Below are 25,272 nucleotides of genomic sequence, written 5' to 3' on the forward strand. Positions count from 1 at the left end.
CTGTGGTGCTTGCAGAATGCTGTTTGATGGGGGTGGTAAGAGTGAGAGTTTGGAAATGAAGTCTTGGAGTTGAAAATGTACTACTGTTTCCACGATTTTAGAAGTAAATAGCAGACTAGCAACTAGACGATAGTTGCTGGGGTCATTGAGAGCACCTGTAGTATCTTCAGTCTTTGGGAAAATAGTTGCTTGTTTCCAAAGTTCAGGAAAATACTCTGATGATAAACTTTGTATGATCATGGAATGAATGAAAGGAAGTAAAGAGTCCAGTAAACATTTAAGCAAACCAGATGAGATAGGTGCTGTAGTTGTCCTCATTGAGATAATGATTCAAAGTGAAGTTATTGAAACTACTGCATGAAGCAGCAGCAGTAGGTGAAGGGGGAAGAAATGGACCTATAGATAGAACAGAGGAAAAAGTATTTTGCAAAGTATTTGGTGAGGAAGTGGTGTGCTAGGGTCTGTGCTGTAGGAATATGATATTCATCAATTGGCATTGTTTTATAAGTTGTCAGTGATTTTGATGTTTTGTAGAGAATAGAGGTATTGGGCATTTTTTCAATTAAATTTGTGTAGTATTTCTTTTTTGCTGTTAGAATAGCAAGTTTATAAGAATGTTCTGTGCTCTTATAGATAGAGTGTATGATGGGTGATAGATGACAGATAAAACAAAAAGGAGGTAAAAACCCTCACGAAACCGTGAGATATGGAGAAAAAAAGTGAGGAGAATGAATGAGGATACCAAATAATATGTTTATTCACATAAAAAATGACGAAATTCTCATAAAAAATGACCCGACACGGCCGTAAAAGGTATTCAGGGGACGGGGATGTTTAAAAGATCATATGGCATGCAGGTGGTGAGAGAGGGAGAGACCAAATCACTTGTGGGACAGGGCAGAGTTCTTCTGCCCACCCATCTTGGGCCCAGGCCCACCCAAAATTGGGTGTCTGGCTATGCCCCTGCCTCATCCACGCTCTTATCACCTCTCGCTTAGACTATTGGAACTTGCTTCTCACAGGTCTCCCACTTAGCCATCTCTCTCCTCTTCAATCTGTTCAAAATTCTGCTGCACAACTAATATTCCGCCAGGGTCGTTATGCTCATATTAGCCCTCTCCTCAAGTCACTTCACTGGCTTCCTATCCGTTTCCGCATACAGTTCAAACTCCTCTTATTGACCTATAAGTGCATTCACTCTGCAGCTCCTCAGAACCTCTCCTCTCTCATCTCTCCCTACATTCCTCCCCGGGAACTCTGTTCACTGGGTAAATCTCTCTTATCTACACCCTTCTCCTCCACCGCTAACTCCAGACTTCCTTTTATCTTGCTGCACCATATGCCTGGAATAGACTTCTTGAGCCGGTACGTCAAGCTCTATCTCTAGCCGTCTTCAAATCTAAGCTAAAAGCCCACCTTTTTGATGCTGCTTTTAACTCCTAACCCTTATTCACTTGTTCAGAACCCTTATTTTATCATCCTCACCTTAATATTCCCTTATCTCTTGTTTGTCCTGGTTGTCTGTCCTAATTAGATTGTAAGCTCTGTCGAGCAGGGACTGTCTCTTCATGTTCAAGTGTACAGCGCTGCGTACGTCTAGTAGCACTACAGAAATGATAAGTAGTAGTAGTAGTAGTAAGAAAGGCAAAGAGGGACTTTGAAAAAATAAAAAGATTGCTTTAGAGGCAAAAACATATAGTAACATTTTTTTTAGGTATATTAAAAGCAAAAAGGTGGCAAAAGGATCGGTTGGACTACTAGATGACTGAGGGGTAAAACGGGCACTCAGGGAAGACTGTCAGACTTGTGAGTTCTTGTACCAAGCAGAGCGCTGTTGAGCCCAGTACTCAGACCAGGTTCTGCTTGGCGGCCAGACAACCCCGGGTTTCACCTGCGCTGACTGACGTTCCCCAGACGTTGAGCCCCTAGGTGCGGGTGGCCTGCAGGGCTTACGGGATGGAGCAGGAAGTGGGGTGGTGAATGTAACGGACAGACAGGCAGCAGGCAAGAGAGTGATCCAGGTACAGGCAATGTTAACAGGCAGGCAGCAGGCAAGGGAGTAATCCAGGTATGGGCAATGTCAATAGGCAAACAACAGGCAAGAGAGTAATCCAGGCACAGGTAACATCAATAGGCAGGCAGCAGCTCAAGAGAGTAATCCAGGCACAGGTAAAGTCAATAGGCAGGCAGCAGGTCAAGAGAGTAATCCAGGCACAGGCAAAGTCAGTAGGCAGGCAGCAGGCAAGAGAGTAATCCAGGTAAAGGCAAAGTCAGCAACGAGGGACAAAGTAGAGAAGAAACACACTACTGAGCAAGAAACACCTAACAAAGTAGAAGCCGCAGCATGGAGTCCAGGATGAGCTCAGCTGATAAAGTGCTGGCATCTGACATCAGCAAGGACCAGCAGGGAGAAGGAGCACAGCTATAGGACAAGAGCAGGGGAAGAAGGAACCAGAAGACCAATAGGAGAGAAGCAAGGGAAGCCAGGCAGAGAGAGAGAGAGAGAGAGAGAGAGAGAGAGAGAGAGCAGACACAGGTGGGTGGAAGCAAAGCAATCAAGGAGCCTGGAAGCCAGGCAGAGAGACAGCAGATACAGGTGGGTGGAAGCAAAGCAATCAAGGAGCCTGGAACAGGGGCGTAGCCAGACACTCAAGTTTGGTTGGGCCTGGACCCAAGGTGGGTGGGCAGAACTCTGCCTTGTCCTACAAGTGATTTGGTTTCTCCCTCTCTCGCCTGCATGCCATATGGTCTTTCAAACATCCCCTCTCCCCCATATACCTTTTAAATAGCAGATTTTCAACAGCAGCAAACTGTTGTTGGGAGTTTTTGGCTGATGGGGCTTGGAGTCCCTGCCAGCCACATTATAGGTGTGCTGCTACTTGGTAGGCCTGAACCTAAAGTGGGTGGGCCTGGGCCCACCCCAGCCCACCCTTGGCTACGCCACTGGCCTGGAAGCCAGGCAGAGAGAGAGAAGACCTAGGTGCATGGAAGCAAAGCAATCAAGGAGCCTGCAGCCAGGGAAGAACTACACACACATGGCTCAGGGCTGTGCCAGTCAAGTGTGCGTGTCAACGGGACCCCACACAGCCCAAGGACGCCACTTACACTGAGGTAGGGGACATGACAAAGACAAAGCCAGAGAGATTAAATTAATTCTTTGCTTCGGTCTTCACCAAGGAAGATTTGGGAGAGATACTGGTACCAGAAATGATATTCAAAGCTGATGAGTCAGAAAAACTGAATGAAATTTCTATAAACCTGGAGGATGTAATGGCACAATTTGACAAACTGAAAAGTAGCAAATCTCCTGGACTGGATGGTATTCATCCCAGAGAATTGATAGAATTGAAAAATGAACTTGCAGAACTATAGTTAGTAATATTTAATATGTAATTTATCTTTAAAATCAAGCATGGTTCTGGAAGATTGGAGGGTGGCCAATGAAGTGCCGATTTTTAAAAAAGGTTCCAGAGGAGATCACAGATGGTATTCATCCCCAAGTACTGATAGAATTGAAAAATGAACTTGCGGAATTATTGTTAGTAATATGTAATTTATCTTTAAAATCAAGCATGGTTCCGGAAGATTGGAGGGTGGCCAGTGTAACTTCAATTTTTAAAAAAGGGTTCAGAGAAGATCCGGTGAACCTGATGTCGGTGTCAGGCAAAATGGTAGAGACTATTATAAAGAACAGAGCATATTCAAAAGCATGGATTAGTGAGACAAAGCCAATATGGATTTAATGAAGGGAAATCTTGCCTCACCAGTCTATTACATTTCTTTGAAGGGGTGAACTAACATGTGGATAAAGGTGAGCCGGTCAATATTGTGTATCTGGATTTTCAAAAGGTGTTTGACAAAGTACCTCATAAAAGACTCCAGAGGAAATTGGAGAGTCATGTGATAGGAGGTAGTGTCCTATTATTAATTAAAAACTGGTTAAAAGAGAGTAGGGTTAAATGGTTAGTATTCTCAATGGAGAAGGGTAGATAGTGGGGTTCCGCAGGGGTCTGTGCTGGGACTGCTGCTTTTTAACATATTTATAAATGATCTGGAGATAGGAGCAACTAGTGAGGAATTTAAATCTGCTGATGACACAAAGTTATTCAAAGTTGTTAAATTGCAAGAAGATTGGGAAAAATTACAAGAGGACCTTACGTGACTGGGAGACTGGGCATCTAATTGACAGATGACATTTATTGTGAGCAACTGCAAAGTGATGCATGTGGGAAAGAAGAACCCAAATTATAATTACATAATGCAGGGTTCCACATTAGGAGTCACTGAGCAGGAAAGGGATCTAGGCATTGTCGTTGAAACCCTCTGCTCAGTGTGCGATGTCAGCTAAGAAAGCAAATAGAATGTTAGGTATTATTAGGAAAGGAATGGAAAACAAAAATGATGATGTTATAATGCCTTTGTTATCACTCCATGGTGCAATTGCACCTCGAATATTGTGTTCAATTCTTGTCACTGCATCTCAAAAAAGATATAGTGGAATTAGAAAAAGTACAGAAAAGGGCAACGAAAATGACAAAGGAGATGGGATGACTTCCCTATGAGGAAAGGCTAAAGTAGCTAGGGCTCTTCAGCTTGTAGAAAAGACAGTTGAGGGGAGATATGATAAAGGTCTATAAAATAATGAGCGGAGTGGAACGGGTAGACGTGAATTGCTTGTTCATTCTTTCCAAAAATACTAGGACTAGGGGGCATGCAATGATGAAGCTACAAGGTAGTACATTTAAAACAAATCAGAGAAAATATTTCTTAACTCAACGTGTAATTAAACTCTGGAATTTGTTGCCAAAGAATGTAGTAAAAGCAGTTAGCTTAGCAGGGTTTAAAAACATTTGGATTGCTTCCTAAAGGAAAAGTCCATAGACCATTATTAAAATGGACTTGGGGAAAATCCACTGCTTATTTCTAGAATAAACAATTGTGCCTGTGCTCTGTCGAGCATCAAAATATAACAAAATGTTTAAACACACATGAATACAAGTGTATTGCTTCTTCAGCTTATTGAGAGTGGAGTAGTCTCATATGTAACACACGATAAGATTATTTGATTTTTCACCCAATGACTGGGTGTATTATCTGTGTGTATTGTCTAATCATTGACTGAACCTCCACCACCCTTTGCTAATCTTATATATAAAGATATATTTCTGTTTGTCAATATGCTAACATCTAATTTTATGTAGCACTTAGCTTGAACAAGTTGGTGCTCTTAAAACCCCGACAGGTCCCCGTTTCGTGGTTACTTTCTCAAGGGGGAGTCACCAGTTCAAGTAACAGTCTCAAGTGCAACTGCAGCATTACTCTGTCCATGCTAATGCTGCAGTTGCACTTGAGACTGTTACTTGAACTGGTGACTCCCCCTTGAGAAAGTAACCACGAAACGGGGACCTGTCGGGGTTTTAAGAGCACCAACTTGTTCAAGCTAAGTGCTACATAAAATTAGATGTTAGCATATTGACAAACAGAAATATATCTTTATATATAAGATTAGCAAAGGGTGGTGGAGGTTCAGTCAATGATTAGACAATACACACAGATAATACACCCAGTCATTGGGTGAAAAATCAAATAATCTTTATCGTGTGTTACATATGAGACTACTCCACTCTCAATAAGCTGAAGAAGCAATACACTTGTATTCATGTGTGTTTAAACATTTTGTTATATTTCTAGAATAAGCAGCATAAAATGTATTGTACTAGATTAAAAATGGATTGGTGAAACAAATCATTGAGAAAGGAAGTTGTTGAACAGGATACTGGGCTAGATGGACCATTGGTCTGACCCAGTATGGCTACTCTTATGCTCCAGGACAATCTAGGCACCTTAATCCATTTAAATGCATCCAGATTACTTTGAAAATTGTCCTCTACTCAAGCAATTTGTTCTAAAGAAATCTATTGGTACAAACAAATTAATTTATGAGCATAACATGTTTCAGTAGCCATCTGTTTCACATCTGAGAGCATTGTATGATGCAATATTTCATACTTGCTTTATTCTTGTCCTGACTTAGCTTTGTATTTGGGCTTAACTTGTTTGCTATTTTGTTAGAATGAAGAAGTGTTATAAAGTGAGAAGCATGTCTGGCATTTGGTAGCCAGGTGTTTTATTATAGAATGAGCCTATTCATGGAGCTTGAACAGAGGGTTAGTTAGATTTAATCAAATTCCTTTATTTTTTTAAACTGGAGAGCAACTAATGTGAGGAAAAGATGGAGGATGATTTTGTAGCAGTGCTCTTAAGGGTCCTTTTACTAAGGTGTGCTGAAAAATGGCCTGCACTGGTGTAGATACGTGTATTGGATGTGTGCAGGTGCATTTTTCAGTCTGCCTACAAAAAAGGCCTTTTTGGCGGGCCCAAAAATGGACATGCAGCAAAATAAAAATTGTCACGCATCCATTTTGGGTCTGAGACCTTACCACCACCCATTGACCTAGCAGTAAAGTGTCATGTGTTAACCGAGTGGTAATGGTTTACATGCATACAATGCTGATTACAGCCTGGTTAGCACCGCACGCTGAAAAATTTCCGGCGTGCTTAGTGGACACGCATAAAAAATTAAATTACCAGCTGGGCCACACGGTAGCTGGATGGTACTTCAAAATTAGCATACGTAGGATGCGAGTACGTGCCTACGCGGCTTAGTAAAAGGGTCCCTTAGGCAGGAAAGGCGTATAAGTTAATAGGTTGTTCCTGTTTCATAAAGGCAATGTGTGTGTCTCCCCAGACAGGTACATCTTTTTACATGTATTTGCCAATAGGGTCATACATTCATGCTTTCGAAATAGTGTGTGCTCTTTCATAAAGAGTACACACTCTTAATGACATTGTTCCCATAACAAACAAATGGCATGGCAAATAAGCCAACCAACCAATCAAACAAACAAACAAACATTCCCATAAAGGACATGGGAAATAACATGACACAAAATTATTGAGCAGAACACTCTTATTTGCTAAACAACATTAGTGTATGTGTGTATGTGTGTGTAGTATATAAAATACATGCACTGATGCTGCTCTATGCATTCTCCATCCCCAAGAATGCCTATGTGCATATCACATAAAGGTGCTGGGTTGTCCCAGTGTGCAGTTTTGTGTATTCCTGTAAAACCTTGGTCTACATGCTGAAGATACTTATTAAATTACCTCATAATGAGCACTCCCTACTACTTGGTGATTACAAGATAGACAAAGCAGACAAACAAAAAACACAACAAAAACAAATAAGAGTAGCATATATTGGTAACTGACAGTTCAAGTTCCCAATATGTGCTACTGCATTAGCGTGTGCTAATGCCATTAACATACTACTACTACTATTTAACATTTCTAAAGCGCTACTAGGGTTATGCAGCGCTGTACAATTTAACATAGAAGGACAGTCCCTGCTCAGAGAGCTTACAATCTAAAGGACAAATGTACAGTCAGTCGAGTAGGGGTCGTCAAAATGGGGCAGTCTAGATTTCCTGAAAGGTATAAAGGTTAGGTGCCGAAAGCAACATTGAAGAGGTGGGCTTTGAGTAAGGATTTGAAGATGGGTAGGGAGGAGGCTTGGCGTAAGGGCTCAGGAAGTTTATTCCAAGCATAGGGTGAGGCAAGGCAGAATGGGCGGAGCCTGGAGTTGGCGGTGGTGGAGAAGGGTACAGAGAGGAGGGATTTGTCCTGTGAGCAGAGGTTTCGGGCGGGAACGTAAGGGGAGATGAGGGTAGAGAGGTAGTGAGGGGCTGCAGACTGAGTGCATTTGTAGGTAAGAAGGAGAAGCTTGAACTGTATGCAGTATCTGATCGGAAGCCAGTGAAGTGACCTGAGGAGAGGGGTGATATGAGTATATCGGTTCAGGCGGAATATAAGACGTGCAGCAGAGTTCTGAACGGATTGAAGGGGGGATAGATGGTTAAGTGGGAGGCCAGTGAGGAGTAGGTTGCAGTAGTCAAGGCGAGAGGTAATGAGAGCGTGGATGAGAGTTCGGGTGGTGTGTTCATAGAGGAAAGGGTGAATTTTGCTGATGTTAAAGAGGAAGAAGCGACAGGTCTTGGCTGTCTGCTGGATATGCGCAGAGAAGGAGAGGGAGGAGTCGAAGATGACTCCGAGGTTACGGGCAGATGAGACGGGGACGATGAGGGTGTTGTCAACTGAGATCGAAAGCGGAGGAAGAGGAGAAGTGGGTTTTGGTGGAAAGACGATAAGCTCGGTCTTGGCCATGTTCAGTTTCAGGTGGCGGTTGGACATCCATGCAGCAATGTCAAATAAGCAGGCCGATACCTTGGCCTGGGTCTCCGCGGTGATGTCTGGTGTGGAGAGATACAGCTGGGTGTCATCAGCGTAGAGATGATACTGGAAACCATGAGATGAGCTCAGTGAGCCAAGGGAAGAGGTGTAGATTGAAAAAAGAAGGGGTCCAAGGACAGATCCCTGGGGAAATCCAACAGAGAGCGGGATGGGGGTGGAGGAAGATCCATGAGAGTGTACTTTACTACTAACTAGGGGATCATTTTACTAAAGGCCATTGTTTTGGGTTTAATGTATTTTAATGCATGATTTTAATGTACACAAAGCCCAGAACTAAGGCTGAATAAAGAAGGGGCATTCCCAGTATTTTTTTATTGTAGATTATGCATTAATGTTCCCATTAGTGTGTGATGCCTGCTGAGAGTTAACGTGGAACCACTTGCCATCTATTTGGGAGGCGCTAAGTTTGCATTAATTTTGCATTAGCCAGTTAGCTTGCAGTAAGAGTAACATGCTAGCTGACTAATGCTTCCACGTCCACTCTCTACCCATGTCATGCCCACTGAAGTGACGTAGCTAGAAGTTCATTTTCGGGGAGCCCTTAGTTGGACTGAGGAAGCCATATATTCTCCCCTCCTCCCCCACTACACCTCTTCCACACAAAACCATACCTTTGCTGGCGGAGATGTCCAAGCTGTGCCAGCCATAGAGGTCTCCTGCACAAGTCATCCATGCAGCCAGAGCAGTGCTCCTGTTGGATGTGTGTCTCAGCTGCCGACGCTGACAATCCTGCTTATGCTCAGTTCATTGTCATTCGCTGAACTGAGCACGCGCAAGTGCCGAAATCAGCGTCTGATATGTATTGACTGATTTAAGCGTTGCTCTGGTTGCATGGGTGACTCCCACAGGACACCACTTCGGCTAGCGGGACTTAGGCATCCCCACCAGCCATTAAAATGGAGGGGGCTGAAGTCCAAAGTGGTGGAACCCAGTCCTCCTAGGCTCCTGTTTGCTATGTCCGTGACCCACTGACAGAAATATTCTGAAAAAAATGCATGGTTTAACACACAACTGCCATAAAATCTGCTAACAAATGCATACGGCAGCCTGTTTCCACGCATTGACCGTGCTGTAAGAGCTTAATCCACTTTAGTAAAATGGCCCTCTAGGTCTTATTCCATAAAAAGAGGCTCGAAGTAAAATAGCATTAAAGCAGTAGTGTAATTAGTAACCCTGGATAAGTGAAGAAAACAAGACCACGACTGAGCAGATGTAAAGCAGATGATTATAGATGGGGCTTAACATAGCCATTCACAATATTTTCCTCCATTCATTTTCAGAAAGAATCAACTAAAAAATAAAACTCAAACTACTTGCATTTGATAAAAATAGCTAGACACAGCTTTATTAACTTCTCAAGCACCAAACAAAAATTCTCCATCATTCCCCATAATTTCAGTATCATAAAACAGTCTCAATACTAAACACTGAAAATATTACCTCAAGATAACACAGTCAGTACCAAACTAATTGGTTGACACTAACAATCAATGTACTTGTCATGAAATGCCTAGCCACCTGCCTGGGGTTAACCCAAGGCCACTTAGAGGATCTATCCCCAGCACAGCTCATGTCAGCCTGCACCTGTCACTTGTGCACTACACTAGCACCCTCCTCCCACCGACTGGGTCATAACCGCCTCTGGGCAAATCTGTCACTCTCAAATTATTCCCAGTGATTTCTAGGTTACTGGAGCCACACTCCCAGTGGTTCCACAGTTCCCAGAAAGAACTCACAGACCCAACACACAAACCTCCAGGATTCTTTATCAGTCCAGACAGGCAGGGTGAACAAACAGTTATGGTTATTCTCTTTAAAAAATTGAACAATGAACCAAAAGAAGTGCAATCAGCAAACAATAACAGGTAATTGAAATATGGATCAATTATAACACTAACTAAACATTTGTTTACTTCCTAAAAAGAACCTAGGGCGATCAGGACATATAGCTGTTCACCAATTATCAAACACAACTGGGGTTTTTTTTTACAGGGCCTCAGCAAAGAGCTCTTACTCTCTTTTCCTTGGCTGAAACTGAAGCAACAGCCAGCAACTGCTGGGTAATTTCAAACTCCAGGCCAATCAGAGCCCAGCATAGACAAGTTTCATATAAAAACTGGTCACATCACTACAGGTATTTCCTTTATCCGTGTGCTAAGAAGAGGTCAGTCCTCTGTAACAGTTTTAAGCATAAACATGCACCGCCTGCTGGCCAAATAGGAGAAATACACTTCAGACATAATTAAGACAGGAAAATATCCAATACATTTTACAGGCTTAAAACTAGAGAATGACATGGGAGAGGGTAAACGTGGTAAACCACGGTAATCCACAGTAAAACCACGGGAATGGAAAAAAAATCAAAGTTTTATTGCAGGTGCAAATAGAGGTTATTTTCCCACTCCATGGGAGCGGAAATAACCCCTGCACCTGTGGTAAAACTGACACCTATCTTTTCACCACAAGTTGATTGGCTCTCGGTTGCTCACTCTGCCTCCTCCCATCCCAGGCTGTAGTAGTAGTGAGTGTGCACACAGGAACGCACATAACACGTCATGCATATGTAAGAGAGGACCCCTGATTGGCCAGGCCTCTCTTTAGGGTCCCTATATGTTAAATGCAGTATCTTTGTTACAAGGGTCCTCTACTGGATACAATTCTCGTAATCTTTTTCAACTAAGATTTCCAATGTATAAGAATTTAAAATCAATTAAACATTTCACATTTTCTATTCAATATCGGTTAGCTAATTAATGGAACCAGCTTCCATTGTTTTTGAGGTCTTGTACTCATTATCTTCAATTTATAGAACATTTAAAAGCTTTTTTATTCTGCAAGGTGGGTTTATCCACTGCATAGTATATGTTATTAGTTTGTTTTAACTATTTGTAGCTCCTGGATTGACTGGTCCAGCTCTTGATTACTATGGTCCATCCTTGAACTTAATAGGTATAGGCGGCATAGAAGAAGTGGCCTAACATAACAATTTATGCAAATAGTGAATGCACCAAAAAAATGTTGCCTCATAATAACGGATGTATATTCTGTTTGCTGCCTTCAGTTTGGGAAATTTATACACATGAACACACATTATATCAAGTTTATGCATATAAAATCTCTGATTTGATGCATACAACATTGATTAAATTGTGTAACTCAAATTTTACATGCAGGAATTTGATTTTAGAGCCAAAATAAAATGTCCACAATTTGGGGGGAAAATTCAAAATAAATCAAAATTTGTTCTATATATACATCCCTCTTCATAAGAAGTCTATTTAAGGAAAGAAGAACATAGTGTGAGTGGGAGAAAATAGGGTAAGGAGAGAATACAGTAGGGAGGGATTAGGATGTGGCATCTCAAGCATCACATACACTGACATTATAACACCAGAGCACAAAAATCTGCAAATTACTTTATAAACTCTACATCTTGCTATTACCCTAACAGGGAAGAGAGAACATAATTTTGTTAGGAAATATTGGTTTTTACCAATTGCAGCTACTCTCAGGTGCCCCTCTCTTGCAAATGACCTACTTTCCCTATTACTCCTGATATCCGCTCGGTGGAATAGGCAACTTGCAATGAACGTAGCATGATATGAGGAGGAGGAGACAAGGCTTCAGGGTCTCTGTACAGTACTATGGACTATGTTCCAAGGTCATTCAATACAGATGAAAACAGGGCCTTTTTCTATGCAGGCCACAATGAATAAAAAACCTCACTAGCGTTGTCCTGTGGGTCAACCTAATGCTAACAATGGCACACATCTCCTTCTCAAATACCAAGCATAACAACATGTCTTGTATTGAACCTCATCTATATTTTTGAGAGTTGTTGGGGTGAAAATGGGATCAAGAATCAGTGGGAAGAGAGAACAAAGGAAGTAGACTGCGGATGAGGTGAATTGTAGAGCAGTGGTTCCCAAAAGTATCCTGAAGATCCACCAGCCAGTCAGGTGCTCAGGATATCCTCAATGAATATTCATAAAATAGGTTTGTATGCACTGGCTGCACTGAATGCAAATTGCTCACATATATATTATAGATATCCTGAACCATTGCTGCCTAATATGCAGCAGATGGCAAAATCTTGAATATGTAAGGAGATGGGGAGAGAAAATGTAAGGGGAAGAGACCATCTTCTCTCTTGCTTCTTTGCATAATATTTTACATCTTTCTTCTTCAATCCACCTCTAATAACTTCTGGAGGGAAGTTCCTGGTTCCTGACTGAAGCCCTTTCCTTCCAGGCCCCCACATAAAAAAGGCATGAATTGTATGACCCTGTATTGGGAGCCTTTCAGCTGTGGCTGTTCTGGTTTAATTTAACAAATAAAAAAAAGCTGTTACTCCTAAATTTAGGTGAATGCTGCTGTCTTAAAATTACAAAGAAGTGTGGGGTCTTCTGCCAAGCTCACTGCAGTTTGAAGGGTCCAACATCCAGAACTGCCTCTTTAAGGGAGTAGCACTAGGTGATTTCAGAAGGAAACAATAGGTGGGGTATTGCCAAGTTTAAAAATGTAGGGGGTAATATTCAGCAATGGTGGTCACTGAATTATATTAACTACAACATCTAAAAACAAAGTGAAAAATTGTAACCCGACAGACTACAACACAGAAAAACAAAGGCAAAAATCATAACTGCCGTGTTTTACCCCATCAAGGACTGCATCAGAGGTAAAATACTGTGAATAAATAAATATAGTTATAACTTCAACAATGATCAGTTAGTAACACAATAAAAAACAAACTAAATAAATATCCAAACATATCAATAAATAGTGACTGATATTTAAAATCTTAAGATATGACTCATAAGATATAAAAAATAATTAAAACAGATGCTGATGGCAAACTAAATACCTACCCTTAGCGCAGTAGAATCACAAGAACCAACTCAAAAAATAAAGAATCAGAGGGGCAACTCTGAAGAGTGAATGAATTAATAAATCATTCAAAATCAAACTGTTCTTTCTTTAAAAAATAACGTTCATGGAGATGCCAAAAAACTCATTATAAAGATAAATACAATATGAAAATGAAAAGTCAGTTCTATCAAAAAAAACAAGGAAAGATGCATGAATTAATGAAAACACTTGTTTGCCAACTGTACTGAACTGAAAAAGAAATAGTGAAATGATGCTTAAAAGTTTTTAAATTGCTTCTTAATCTATACATTCTAATCTAAGCATTCCAGCTTGTCTATTCATTCCAATAAATCTGTATGCCACTGAGCCCTCACCTTACAGTGTGCTAAGGGTTGTTTTTGCTGCCTGAAGTCCTGCCCTTGTCTCAGTGAAGTGGGAGATCCTCGCCAATACTTAGTAGACATGACAAGAGGTATTCAAATGACAAAGGTATAAATAATGCACAAGATGCAAAACCCTGTTCAACAGAAAGAACTTTGAAAAAGGTGAAGGGTTGGGAAAGTCAAACAATCAACTGGAGGCCACAGAATGCACCATGAAAGAAGCTAGATTAAACAAAGGGGGTCTTATTATATAAGGACAAACCATCTCTTCTCTTTTCCTCCATGTGTCCAACCACATTTTCTCTTATTTCCATATGTATGTGTGTTTTCTTCAACACATACAGTATATGCCAGAATCCCATCTCCTCTCACAATGTGTATTCTTAATCCTCCCAAGAGTAGTATAATGATGTTCTGTCTCTTAAGACTACATGCAGTATGAATAAAGTGTACTTAATAGTGCTCCTACAGAAAAACTAGCTGAATTTTTAAATATCACTTAAAGTTATATTCAAATCAAACTGATTTGCTGGACAGAATGCTATGTAAATGAAAAGAAAATATTATAAAGCAATTGAATATTTTAGTGATTGCTCCAGAAAGCCATGCATGACTTGGAGTTAATAAGCCTTTTTGGCAGAACATTTTGTTGTTCAATGTGTTGAGAAAACAGAGACTGGAAACACGTTCCAAATGACCCCACCATTGAATTCCAGTCATCCTAGTTGATCCGAAGAAATGTTGTAAATCTTTACAGAAACAGATCCATCAGCAGGTATGTACTGTACATTAGTAACTGCAATTTTGAATCATATCATCCTCCAACTACAGCATTTGCAGCTGTGCAAATACCTGAAAAACTGACAAATCATATCAGCTTTCATCTGATATTTTCAGCTGTGCTGGACCGAAACATAGTATTAACAAATTAAGAAACATTGGGGCACAAGCCCAAGTTTCAGTAAGCACTGGTTTGCGTTTACTGCAGCATAAAATGTTCTTCACTTTCCAGACTGCTCCCACTTCATTCTTATTATGCAAAAGTTTTTTTCAGACCACCACGTTTTTCTCAATTAAGAGGCTCACTCCTGATTACTTGTCCTCATGGACAAAATATTAAGGTCAGTATTCACATAACTTTTCTTTTTTATATATGTACCCATTCTTTTATATATGTACCTATTTTCTTGAACATTCATTTTTCAATATTGTGACACCCGTCTATTTTTCTGTGATATAGATTTTGTTTCCTTATCATTACTTTTTATTAATTTTCATTTTGCTAATTTCATACACAAATGCCAAAGTGCGCTTTTTTGGATGTGCATATACATTTTTATATATATGTCTAGTTGTCCCCTTATTCCGTTCATACAATATTCAACATCAAATAGATGTTTTTATTCTTTTTTTTTCCATTTTCTATTGTAATGTGTTATAGCATTTTGGTTATTTAATTATCTCACTGGACTTTTGCTATATTTGTCCTTCGTCATTGTAACATAAGCATTTCCATGTTTTATTTCTTCAATGCTTTTAGTTTTTCATTATTTGTTTAATATTTCAATGTTAAGATGTTTTTACATTTCTGTAATTTGTGCAGACTCCTGAAGAAGGCATTTCCAGTGCCGAAACAGGGTACCTTGTAGAGTTTTCTTCAATAAACTTTAGCTCAACATTGGATGTTTTCGGTCTGTTTTTTAGAGCCTGATTCTGTAACCAGTACTCTCCTGCTCCACTATAAAATGGCATACCATGTAACACTCTCAGGCATCCTGCAATAAGTTTCAAATCAGCACACCTTAACCCTGTGCAAAAAATATTTTTTATTTTTTGTTGGAGGGTGGAAGATAGTCATTCCTGTGGTAATCAGTCAACATGTCTGCATTACCACCCAAAAGGTTGGAAGAATACAACAGAAAGCAGCAACTTGTATCCACTCTTTGCAAATTCTGCAGAACTCAGCGGTACGCCTTGTCTTTGGTTTGTTGAAATATTATTATATTTTGGCACACCTACAGCAGTTGAGATGGCGACCAGTAGCACTTAGGGTGAAATTTAAGTTGCTGATGTTAGTTCATCATGCTTTGTTTCATGACCCTACTGTATATTTGAACAATGTTATTCCGAGCTATGTTCCACAGAGACAGTTGTGATCAATGAATGCTGGAAATTTAATTGTGCCTGCTATGAACAAATTTTGCTTAGATGTGACTGAGAAAAGGTCCTTTTCGATTGCTGGTCCGTTCAAATGGAATCAATTGCCAGCAGGACTGAAGCATGAGACTCATTTATTGGCATTTAAATGACAATTGAAGGCACAGTTGTTGTGTTTGGCCTTTTCTGCATTTGTTGGTCAACTATAAGGCTGAAACTTTAGACACTGTTTATGAACTATGAAGTAGGTCAAAAAGTGATATTTTGGTATGTTTTGTTTTGTATGTTTTATGTATTTTATGTATGTACATTGTACCTCTCCCTGGGTAAAGGCAGGTTATAAATAATAAATCCAGATCTAAATCTAAAAGTCCCAGGTCCTATATGAAGTCGAGCTATCATTTATAGAGAAAGACTGAAGCATCAGATATACTGCCAAGATGATGAGTAGATGCCAAAACATCTCAATGAGAGCTGCGCTAACAGCACACTGAGATACAAAGGTTACTATACATGGAAACCATGATACTGAAGCTCTACTTCAACTTCTGAAGGGAAAACCCAGCCTATAGTAGAAGAGTAAGAAAAAAAACTTTAAGCCTTTAAAAAATTGTAACACCAAAACACAGGGAAAATTGTGAGGATGAAAGACAATACCAAGAGTGGACAAAATGTATGATGCTATGAAGTTAAACTTTTGACATATTGACAAACTGAAGTATCATTAACACGAAGACGCCAAAACTCCAATGAGAGGAGGAACCGAAATGCAGTAGATGCTGTGAGGAGAAACTCTACCAACTTTGCATCAAAAAACCCCGCTGCTCATAAGAAAGAAAAGAGTAGCTTATACTGTGAAGTGAAGGCACATCTGAGAAAGCTAGATAAAGCAGAACTCATTCTGTGAGGCTACAGAAAATTAAATGGGGGAGGCTAAGGGTCTGTAATTCTGGGAAGCTAAAGTCCAGTTTACTTCATGAGGCCAAAGTGCAGCCCACTCCGCAAGCTGAAAGACAAGCCAATACTGCAAGGACTAGTTTGGCCACTCCTGTAAGAAAAAAATGAGAAGATTGTATGAGGGTAATCACAAACTAGTGTGGTTAAATTTTCTGGCCCCAAGGAAACTCAGCTGCTCTTTGAGAGTAGACACATCCAAGGCAGTATGAGAAGCGTGGTCAATCTTATGAGGGTAAGCCTGGCTCATTCTGAGCTACTAAGGCTAGGCTGTCGGTGGGGAGATGCATAGTTATCCCAAGAGACCGAGTGTTGTTGACTTTGTGAGTCACAGCCTAGGTGACCCTGCAAGATAATGCTCAACTGAGACTGACGGTCAACTCAGAGCAGAATCAGTGATGTTATTGTATTGTTTTATGTTGATTTTTTAAATGTATGTTATGTTACCCATGTGGTTGTAAGTGGGATATAAATACTATATATAAATAAATAAAGGTATCCAAATGTGTGAGAAGAACAGGTAAACCTGCAAGGTGAAACAAACAAAGCTAAGGCTGAAAGGCAAAAAACTGCCAAATCTGAGAGGTAAACCTTACTGCAAGGATTACCAATGATCCGTAAGGCTAACTTTGGCACATTTGAGAAGTAAAGAACATATGAAACTTTTAAGCACAGCTGAGTTTGAGTGGGTAGGTGGAGCTAAGCCAGAGAGACCAAGCTCCACGGAGCCTGAGAGGATACGATCAGCTAAATCTGAAAGTCCTTCTTCTTTATACTCCACATAATAGGATCTAGTTAAGGTCTACTTAGGGATTTGAAGCACTTCCTGGAAATACTTTTTAGTCTTATCCATAGCCAATACCATAGGAGAACTGGGGAAGTTAATAAAATGGTAATTTAAATGTTTATTGAAATTTACCAATCAGGGGGGAGGGGGACGCTGTTGAGCCACTGATGAGATCAGATGCTTGAAGAACTCTCTCCTCTGTATTTTTCTAGAAAATCGTTCCAAACTATACTTGTAGCAGAATTTTGTCTTCTAAGACTGCTTATGTTCAGCTCCTGAATGCACAATGTCTTTATCTAAGTGAACAAAATCGGAAGCTCTGAGTTTATTACAGTCCGGATCTAAACGAACAACCATCCTAGACCAATAGATCCTGATGGTAGATGGATAATTGTTAAAGTATCTATAAATAATATTGTTGGTTAACATTTATGCTCCCAATGTTGACTCCCCTGATTTTTTCTCTAATAGTTTTCAAATTATTCAGTCAGTTTTTACTTCAGAGAACAATGTCTTAACCAGGTCTGTGGCCGATATGAGCCAAAAACACACACTCTCTCTCTCTCTCTCTCTGGGTTTCTAGGTCTGGCCCCTGCCAGACCTCAGAACAAGGTTGTTGGCTTACCTCAGCCAGGTCACAGTAGCTAAACATATGTTGTAAAGACATATGCTGGTGCTTCAGATTTTCCTTCCCTGGGCCTCGTCAGTCCCACTCTGGCCCTACTTTTCATACTTACTGGTTCCTGTCCTTTTGGCTCCACTCCTCCCATCTCACTTCCTCTCTGGGCGGGACTAGTGGGTTTAAGGTGGCTCAAACTACTCAAGGGACTATTCTTAAGGGTGAGTAGCAGTGTTCTATAAACCCCCTCACAAGATGCTATATCAAATAAAGTGAACATGAATCTAACCTAACTGATGGAACTACAATCAATGTTGGTCCTGTGAACATAAAATACATCTATGAGTATGTCAAGTTAATTGTTGAGCTAAGTAAAGAGAATAACTTATATAAAAAGCCTTTTTTGCTAACACAAAATTTATACGAGCACGGGACGGGTATTAATGTGTCTCCAAGTTACATGTATAAGTTATAAAGCACTATAACTTACATAGAGGTCAGGGAACACTTAGCCATAAACATTTATGCCTACTACTAACCTGGCAGTGGCGTAGCAAGGGCAGGGCGGTGGGGGCGGTCCGCCCTGGGTGTCAGCAGGTGTGGGGGGGGGGGGAATGCTCTGCTACCGCTGCTCCCACCCAAAGGGCCGCTGGAGCTGCTGTCCCCACCTGCCTACCAGCTCCGTCGACAGCCCTCTTCTCCAGCCACCACCCTGCCTTTAACAAAAAAAAAATCTGTGAAGCGGTGTCACAGGCAGCGCCTCGCGTCTGCCCTGCTTGTAAAAGAAGCAAATCTCCTCGTCATCGGACCTTCCCTCACTGTGTCCCGCCCTCGCGGAAATTGGAAGTTATCTCAGAGGAGGGCGGGACACAGTGAGGGAAGGCCCGACGACAAGATTTGCTTCTTTTACAAGCAGGGCAGATGCAAGGCGCTGCCTGCGACGCCGCTTCACAGATTTTTTTTTAAAGGCAGGGTGGTGGCAGGAGAAGAGGGCTGTCATCTGTCGATGGAACTGGTAGGCAGGTCGGGGCTCAGATGGAAGAAGGGGACTGGAACTGGGGTCTGAGAAGGGGCCATGAGGGAAAATGGGGTCCATGCCTGGGGCAGGTGGGAGAATGGGTCTGGGGCTGAAAGGGGGGGCACTAATGCAAGGCATGTGGATGAAGGGGGCTGGAACTGGGGGCTGAAAAGGAGGGTAGGTGGGATAAGGGGGGTAGTACTGGGACTGGGGGCTGAAAAGCAGCAGGGGCTGAAAAGGAGACAGGGAGAAGTGGCTGAGGCTGAAGCTCGGGACTGGTGAGAGAAAAGGGCTGGGGCTGAAACTGGGGACTAGTGGGATAGTGGGGCTGAAAACGGGGGGCAGGTGGGAGATGTGGGCTGGGGCTAGAACTAGGGGCAGGTGGGATAAGGGGGCTGAAAAAAAAGGGCAGGGAGAGGGGACAGATCTTGGATGAAAGGGGGAGCAAGAGGAAGGGCAGACCCTGGATGGATGGCAGAGGGAGGGCAAATGGTGGATTGAAAGGGCAGAGAGTGGATGGAAGGGATAGAAAGAGAGGGCAGACGGGCAGATGGTGAATGGAAGGGGCAGAGAGAGGGCAGATGTGGATGCAAGGGGCAGGGAGAGAGAGCAGACATTGGATAGAGGGGACAGCAGAGGGCAGAAACTGGATGGCAGAGAGAGAACGGATGCTGGATGGAAGGAAGACAGTGAAAAGAAGATGAGGAAAGCAGAAACCAGAGACAACAAACTGTAAATAAAATATATATATATATATATATTTTTTGCTTTAGGATAAAGTAGTATTGTAGCTGTGTTAATAAATGTTTATAATAGAACATGTAAACAAGGTAATCTTTTTATTGGACTAATTTTAATACATTTTGACTAACTTTCTGAGAACAAAACCCCCTTCCTCAGGTCAGGATACTGTAACAGCACTATACTGTATTGACCTGAGGAAGGATGTTTTGGCCTCTGAAAGCTAAATGTATTAGTCCAATAAAATGCTATTTTATTTTCTATATTTGTTTTATTTCTATTTGTTAATTTGTAAAGTGGTGATTGGTACTTGTTAGTTTTTTTCAAATTTACATCTGCTGTCTTTATATTTTGCACAGTACTAGGGGACATTTTCTGTTTCTGTGGTGTGGCATTGTATGCAGAGTCTGGCATCTTGTGGGTTCAGTTTAATTTTTGTCTAAATAGAAAGTTTATGATTACTTATTCTATAGTGGATTAGGGTATATCTGTGTTTGTGAAAAAGACATGGCTTTCAGTTGGCATTGACTGTGCAGGATCGACGATCTGTACTATTCTGTCTGGTTTCGTTTTACAATAGGTGAATTGATGTTCTAGTGATCACTGTAGTTTTTAAGATGCTTTCCTTTTCCTTGTGTGACACGTAGAAATGACTGCTTATGGTATGGTAGAATTGCTCTATAGGTCCTGAGTGTTTTGTGTTTTGTATTTTTGGTATGCCTAGTACTGGATTTTGGAGGGGGGCGTTAAAAAATAACCACCTCCGGGTGTCAACTACCCTAGCTACGCCACTGTAACCTGGTGTAACTGTTTGCACTTAAATTTAGGTATATCAATGTCAATTTATGCTAGTATTCTATAAGATGCTATTATTGACTTAGCACTAAGCATTGACACGTCTTTCTTGAGTTGACCAGTTATAGAACTGCCCTCAACCCTTTTCTGCCCTTTGAACTGTTTCCAAATTAATGCCTCTATCGATGCTGTCTCCCAACAGTTTTCTCTTTTGAACTTTTTTCATGTTGCCTGAGGGATTTTTGATACATTGGGTTTCACTTATCTTTTCTAAGACCAATTTGGGCTCTATCATTGGAGCATCATGATTTACCAAGGTAGAGAAGGCATTTTGCAGTAACTGAAAGAAAGAATACAAAACAGCTGGCGGCTGAGCACCAGTGGGGTCTGAGAAAGAGAGGGTCAGAGTTAAGAAAGATGAAGTGGGAGTTTAGGAGAGAGTTCCTACCAGCCCTCAACCCTCTTCCCTGTGCCCAGTTCACATCTAGGCCTGGGCATGACTGGTTACATCCTCTACACCACTCCCTATCTGACACTCACTTCTGCCCTACTTCTTTGTCCTATAGACTAACATTATACACAATTTAGCATGCTGCATTAGTCATCTCTACCTAGTTTTGGAGCTTTTCTACAAATTAAAAAAAAACAAACTGAAGACAGCAAATTTTATTTAAAGTAATGTGCAAAATTGTATTATGTTTACAATCATCCTACCAGTCAAATCTACAAGACTATACAGATGTTCATGAATATTTTAGCACTCAATTTTAAAGACTTTGGTATTAAACAAAATACAGCCTTATTTACACTTAAATTACAAGTTACCATTTTTTAATATATAAAACAAAGCTATAAAATTAGAAATTATATTCTATAAGGAAAGAAAGTACCTCCCCTGTTTAAAAAAAAACATAAGATTTTGGTAAACATTCATAGTTTTCTGCAAGTCTGTAAAAAAATGCACATTCTCTCAAAAATGTTTGGTTCTATTAAACTCACACTTTGGTCAGCATGGTGGCTTAGGGCAGTGCAGCAAGACTCCTATTCACCCTTCAAGTCAGTTCTTCTGCTCTCCAACTCGGCTGGAACTAGACGTAATGGTCCTTGTTTGCACTTGACACCATATAGCCAGATGTAGGACCCATGAATGTAGAGATTCAGAATGTGCGGAAACCATCACTGCAATGACCAAACTAAGTGTCCCATAGTAAAGTGGGCCTTTTAGCGGATCTATGGAGATTTCTTTTGTGCCCTATTTTTCTACCATGCAACTGAGTCCTATAAATAATTTGCAAAGTTTGGAAAACCACAAACTACACCTCACTGAGGTACAGGGGGTTGTTCATATGAAAAAAACATTCTGTAAAGACAATTTCACAGAGTATTACTGCACTCTTAAGATTCACTTTGTATAGCTTTGCATCACAAATTGATAAAAATGCAAATACAATTTTGCCTGTATGCTGTTTTTTTCTGAAACTGAAAAATTTTGCAAGTCCACTATCAGGCTTAGTTTCGCAAGAGAAGGGCGCCTATCTTTTGACACAAATCGCAAGATGGGCGTCCTTCTCACAGTGTCGCCCAAATCGGTATAATCGAAAGCCGATTTTGGGCATCCCAACTGCTTTCCGTTGAGGGGACAACCAAAGTTCCCAGGGGCGTGTTGGAGGCGGGACTTGGGCGTGCCTAACACATGGGCGTTCTCGACCCATAATGGAAAAAAGGGCGTCCCTGACGAACACTTGGACGACTCTACCTGGTCCTTTTTTTCTTACGACCAAGCCACAAAAAGTTGCCCGAACTGATCAGATGCCCACTGGAGGGAATCGGGGATGACCTCCCCTTACTCCCCCCCAGTGGTTACTAACCCCCTCCCACCCTCAAAAAAAAATTTTAATATTTTTTTGCCAGCCTCTATGCCAGCCTCAAATATCATACCCAGCTCCATGACAGCAGTATAGGCAGGCGGACCCATCCCCCCCTACCTGTTACACTTGTGGTGGTAAATGTGTGCCTTTCAAAACCCACCAGAAACCCACTGTACCCACATCTAGGTGCCCCCCTTCACCCATAAGGGCTATGGTAGTGGTGTACAGTTGTGGGGAGTGGGGTTTTTTTTTTTGGGGGGGGGGTTGGGGGGGCTCAACACACAAGGTAAGGGAGCTATGTACCTGGGAGCTTTTTCTGAAGTCCACTGTAGTGCCCCCTAGGGTGTCCGGTTGGTGTCCTGGCATGTCAGGGGGACCAGTGCACTATGAATGCTGGCTCCTCCCATGACCAAAGGGCTTGCATTTGGTCTTTTCTGAGATGGGCGTACTTAGTTTCCATTATCACCAAAAATCAGAAATGACCAAGTCTAGTGACGACCATCTCTAAGAACAAGATTTCAAGATTTGGGCGTCCCCGACCGTATTATCGAAACGAAAGATGGAGTAGGACCGGTGCTGGGCAGACTTCTACGGTCTGTGCCCCAAAATTAGCAGGGAGAGACAGAGATTAAGTATATCAGTGATTAAAAGTGGAACCTGTGCAGAGTGCCAGATTGAACTCTGGCCACTTTGTTGGGCAGTCTGAATGGAGCGTGCAGTACCTGCCCACATTTACTATTTCAGCATGCAAAGTGTCATCTGGCAAAATTTTTACCTTGGTACATCACCATCTTTGTATGTTGGGGGAAGGGTTAGCATGTAAATAGAAGAAAGTAGTTCCCTAAGAATTGCTAATGAAGGCTTATGGCACCAGATTCCAGCCCTGGTTCCGAGCTGCAAGTGGAAAGAAGCAGGAAAAAACTTCCAGGTCGATAAAAGAACACAATGTCACACAAGCGTTTTGTTTCATTTCACAGAGCAGCTCTGTTTTGAGGTAGTACTGTCAAAATGTTTCTTTGGATACACAAGAGTCTTGCAAATTCAGGAGTAACTATGTGTTCAAGTTATAGCATTGAAAAGTAGGAGTCCTAAAATTTCCATGTGTTTGTTTATTGAAGAAAATATTTGCTTCTTGAGAAAATGTCCTGTCCTTTTCCTCTAAATCCGAGTCTAGTGAGGCATGAGGGGTATCATGGGAGAACACTGGCTGACAAACTACTGGCTGCTCTTGGCTGGGAAAGGAATCCGGTTGAGGCCTCCAAAAAGGTTTTCCAAATGTTCCTACAAACAAATTAAAATACACACTTAGCAAGTACTTGAATTCTCAGTGTTTTAGAAGCTATGTATAAAATGTACTTAGTGATAACAAACATTCTGTTTGCAGGCTATTCTAACACAGGTATTGAGGCACAACTTTCATTAAAAGATTAAAAAAAAAAAAAAAAAGCATACAAGATACAAATTCATTTTTTCCATCTTTTCACATCCTTATTTACCCTATGTTTAATCTTCTCGATAAAAGTGTATTGTAGAAGGCTGAATGAAGCAATACGCAGCTCTGTCAAGACTGCATAGAGACACTGAAGGAAATATGCTTAGATATTTCACAGTATCTGAGAGAACATCAACATCCTTACGCTCCAAATAGAAATTTGAGATCTGGAGCAAAAAATCCGTTGGCAATTCTGTGGTGGGAAGAAATGTGTTGGGTGAAATAGAGGAAGAGTATTTTCAGGGCCTGAATGCTAAAATAAATTAGTACCCAGACTGTGAAAGCAATAGGCTATGATGTCATTCAGGAAGGGCTTGAAAAAACTTGCACAAAGTTATGATCGATTGGTTCTATGTCTGTTCCCACCTGGACAGTTCCCACCCATCAATTCCCATCTGGACAATTCCCACCACACCAGGGAGGACAATTCCCACCCATAACCCAAAAAATACAAAACACACCAGGACAAATAATCTCCCTCCCTTTTCTCTTCCACATTGTTGGGTGTCAATACCCCCTCATACCACCCCCCCCCCCCCCCCCCCCCACAACACTATCTTTCACATATCCTTTCCCCTTCCAGACATGCAGTTCATGTGGAATACCCCCCACACCCTCCAAAACTAGGTTTCAAGATGTCATAAATAAGTAAATAAATAAATAGATAAATACAAAGTGCAGTTCGTGTGTGTGTGGGGGGGAGGCAATGCCCCCCTACACCCCCCCAAAATGATTTCAACCTAATTCAGCCCCTCAAAATGATACACTGATTACAATTTATAACAAATTACTACTCTACCTATGAAAATTTATTCCGTTATTATATGTCCTCTGTGCTGTTCAAACCTCCTTGTTTCAGACGCTGTAGGAAAAAAAATGTACCGCCAGGACTTATGAGACCCGATACAAGAAAGAAGCTACAGGCTAGGGAGAGTGGGAAATGTCCGGGGGGGGGGGGGGGGGGGGGGAGTCCTTGGTGGGAATTGTCCTCTTAAGTGGGAATTGTACAGGGAGGGGGGTGGAATTGTCTCTGGGGGGAATTAGTGGGTGGGAACTCGCCTGATATTGATCGATTCTATCTTTATTGTTATATTTGCTTTGCAAACCATTTTGAATTATTTTATCAAAAAGAAAAAAAGGATATACATTTTGAGGCCCTTTTACTAAGCTGCAGTAAGCACTAACGTGCTTTCTGCAGGGTAAAAACCACTACCACAGGGTACACTCAGGCATGCGCTTCCCACTGTCTATAAAGTACTTTCTCTTTTTTTTTGCA

The 25,272-nt window shown here is 41.3% G+C and overlaps 1 protein-coding gene across 3 annotated transcripts in view; it reads right to left on the reverse strand.

Annotated features, from left to right (window-relative positions):
• Positions 1-23,130: 23,130 nt before the first annotated feature.
• LRIG3 (leucine rich repeats and immunoglobulin like domains 3) overlaps positions 23,131-25,272 on the reverse strand; it is a 156,001-nt gene continuing 153,859 nt past the window's right edge. For all 3 annotated transcript variants that reach the window (XM_030216699.1, XM_030216698.1, XM_030216700.1), the window contains one exon: positions 23,131-23,785. In XM_030216699.1, the coding sequence (XP_030072559.1) occupies positions 23,556-23,785 (230 nt within the window). In that variant the 3' untranslated portion in view covers positions 23,131-23,555. The remainder of the gene's footprint in view (positions 23,786-25,272) is intronic.

Source organism: Microcaecilia unicolor, chromosome 10 (genome assembly GCF_901765095.1).
Source record: "Microcaecilia unicolor chromosome 10, aMicUni1.1, whole genome shotgun sequence".
In the NCBI taxonomy this organism is placed as follows: Eukaryota; Metazoa; Chordata; class Amphibia; order Gymnophiona; family Siphonopidae; genus Microcaecilia; species Microcaecilia unicolor.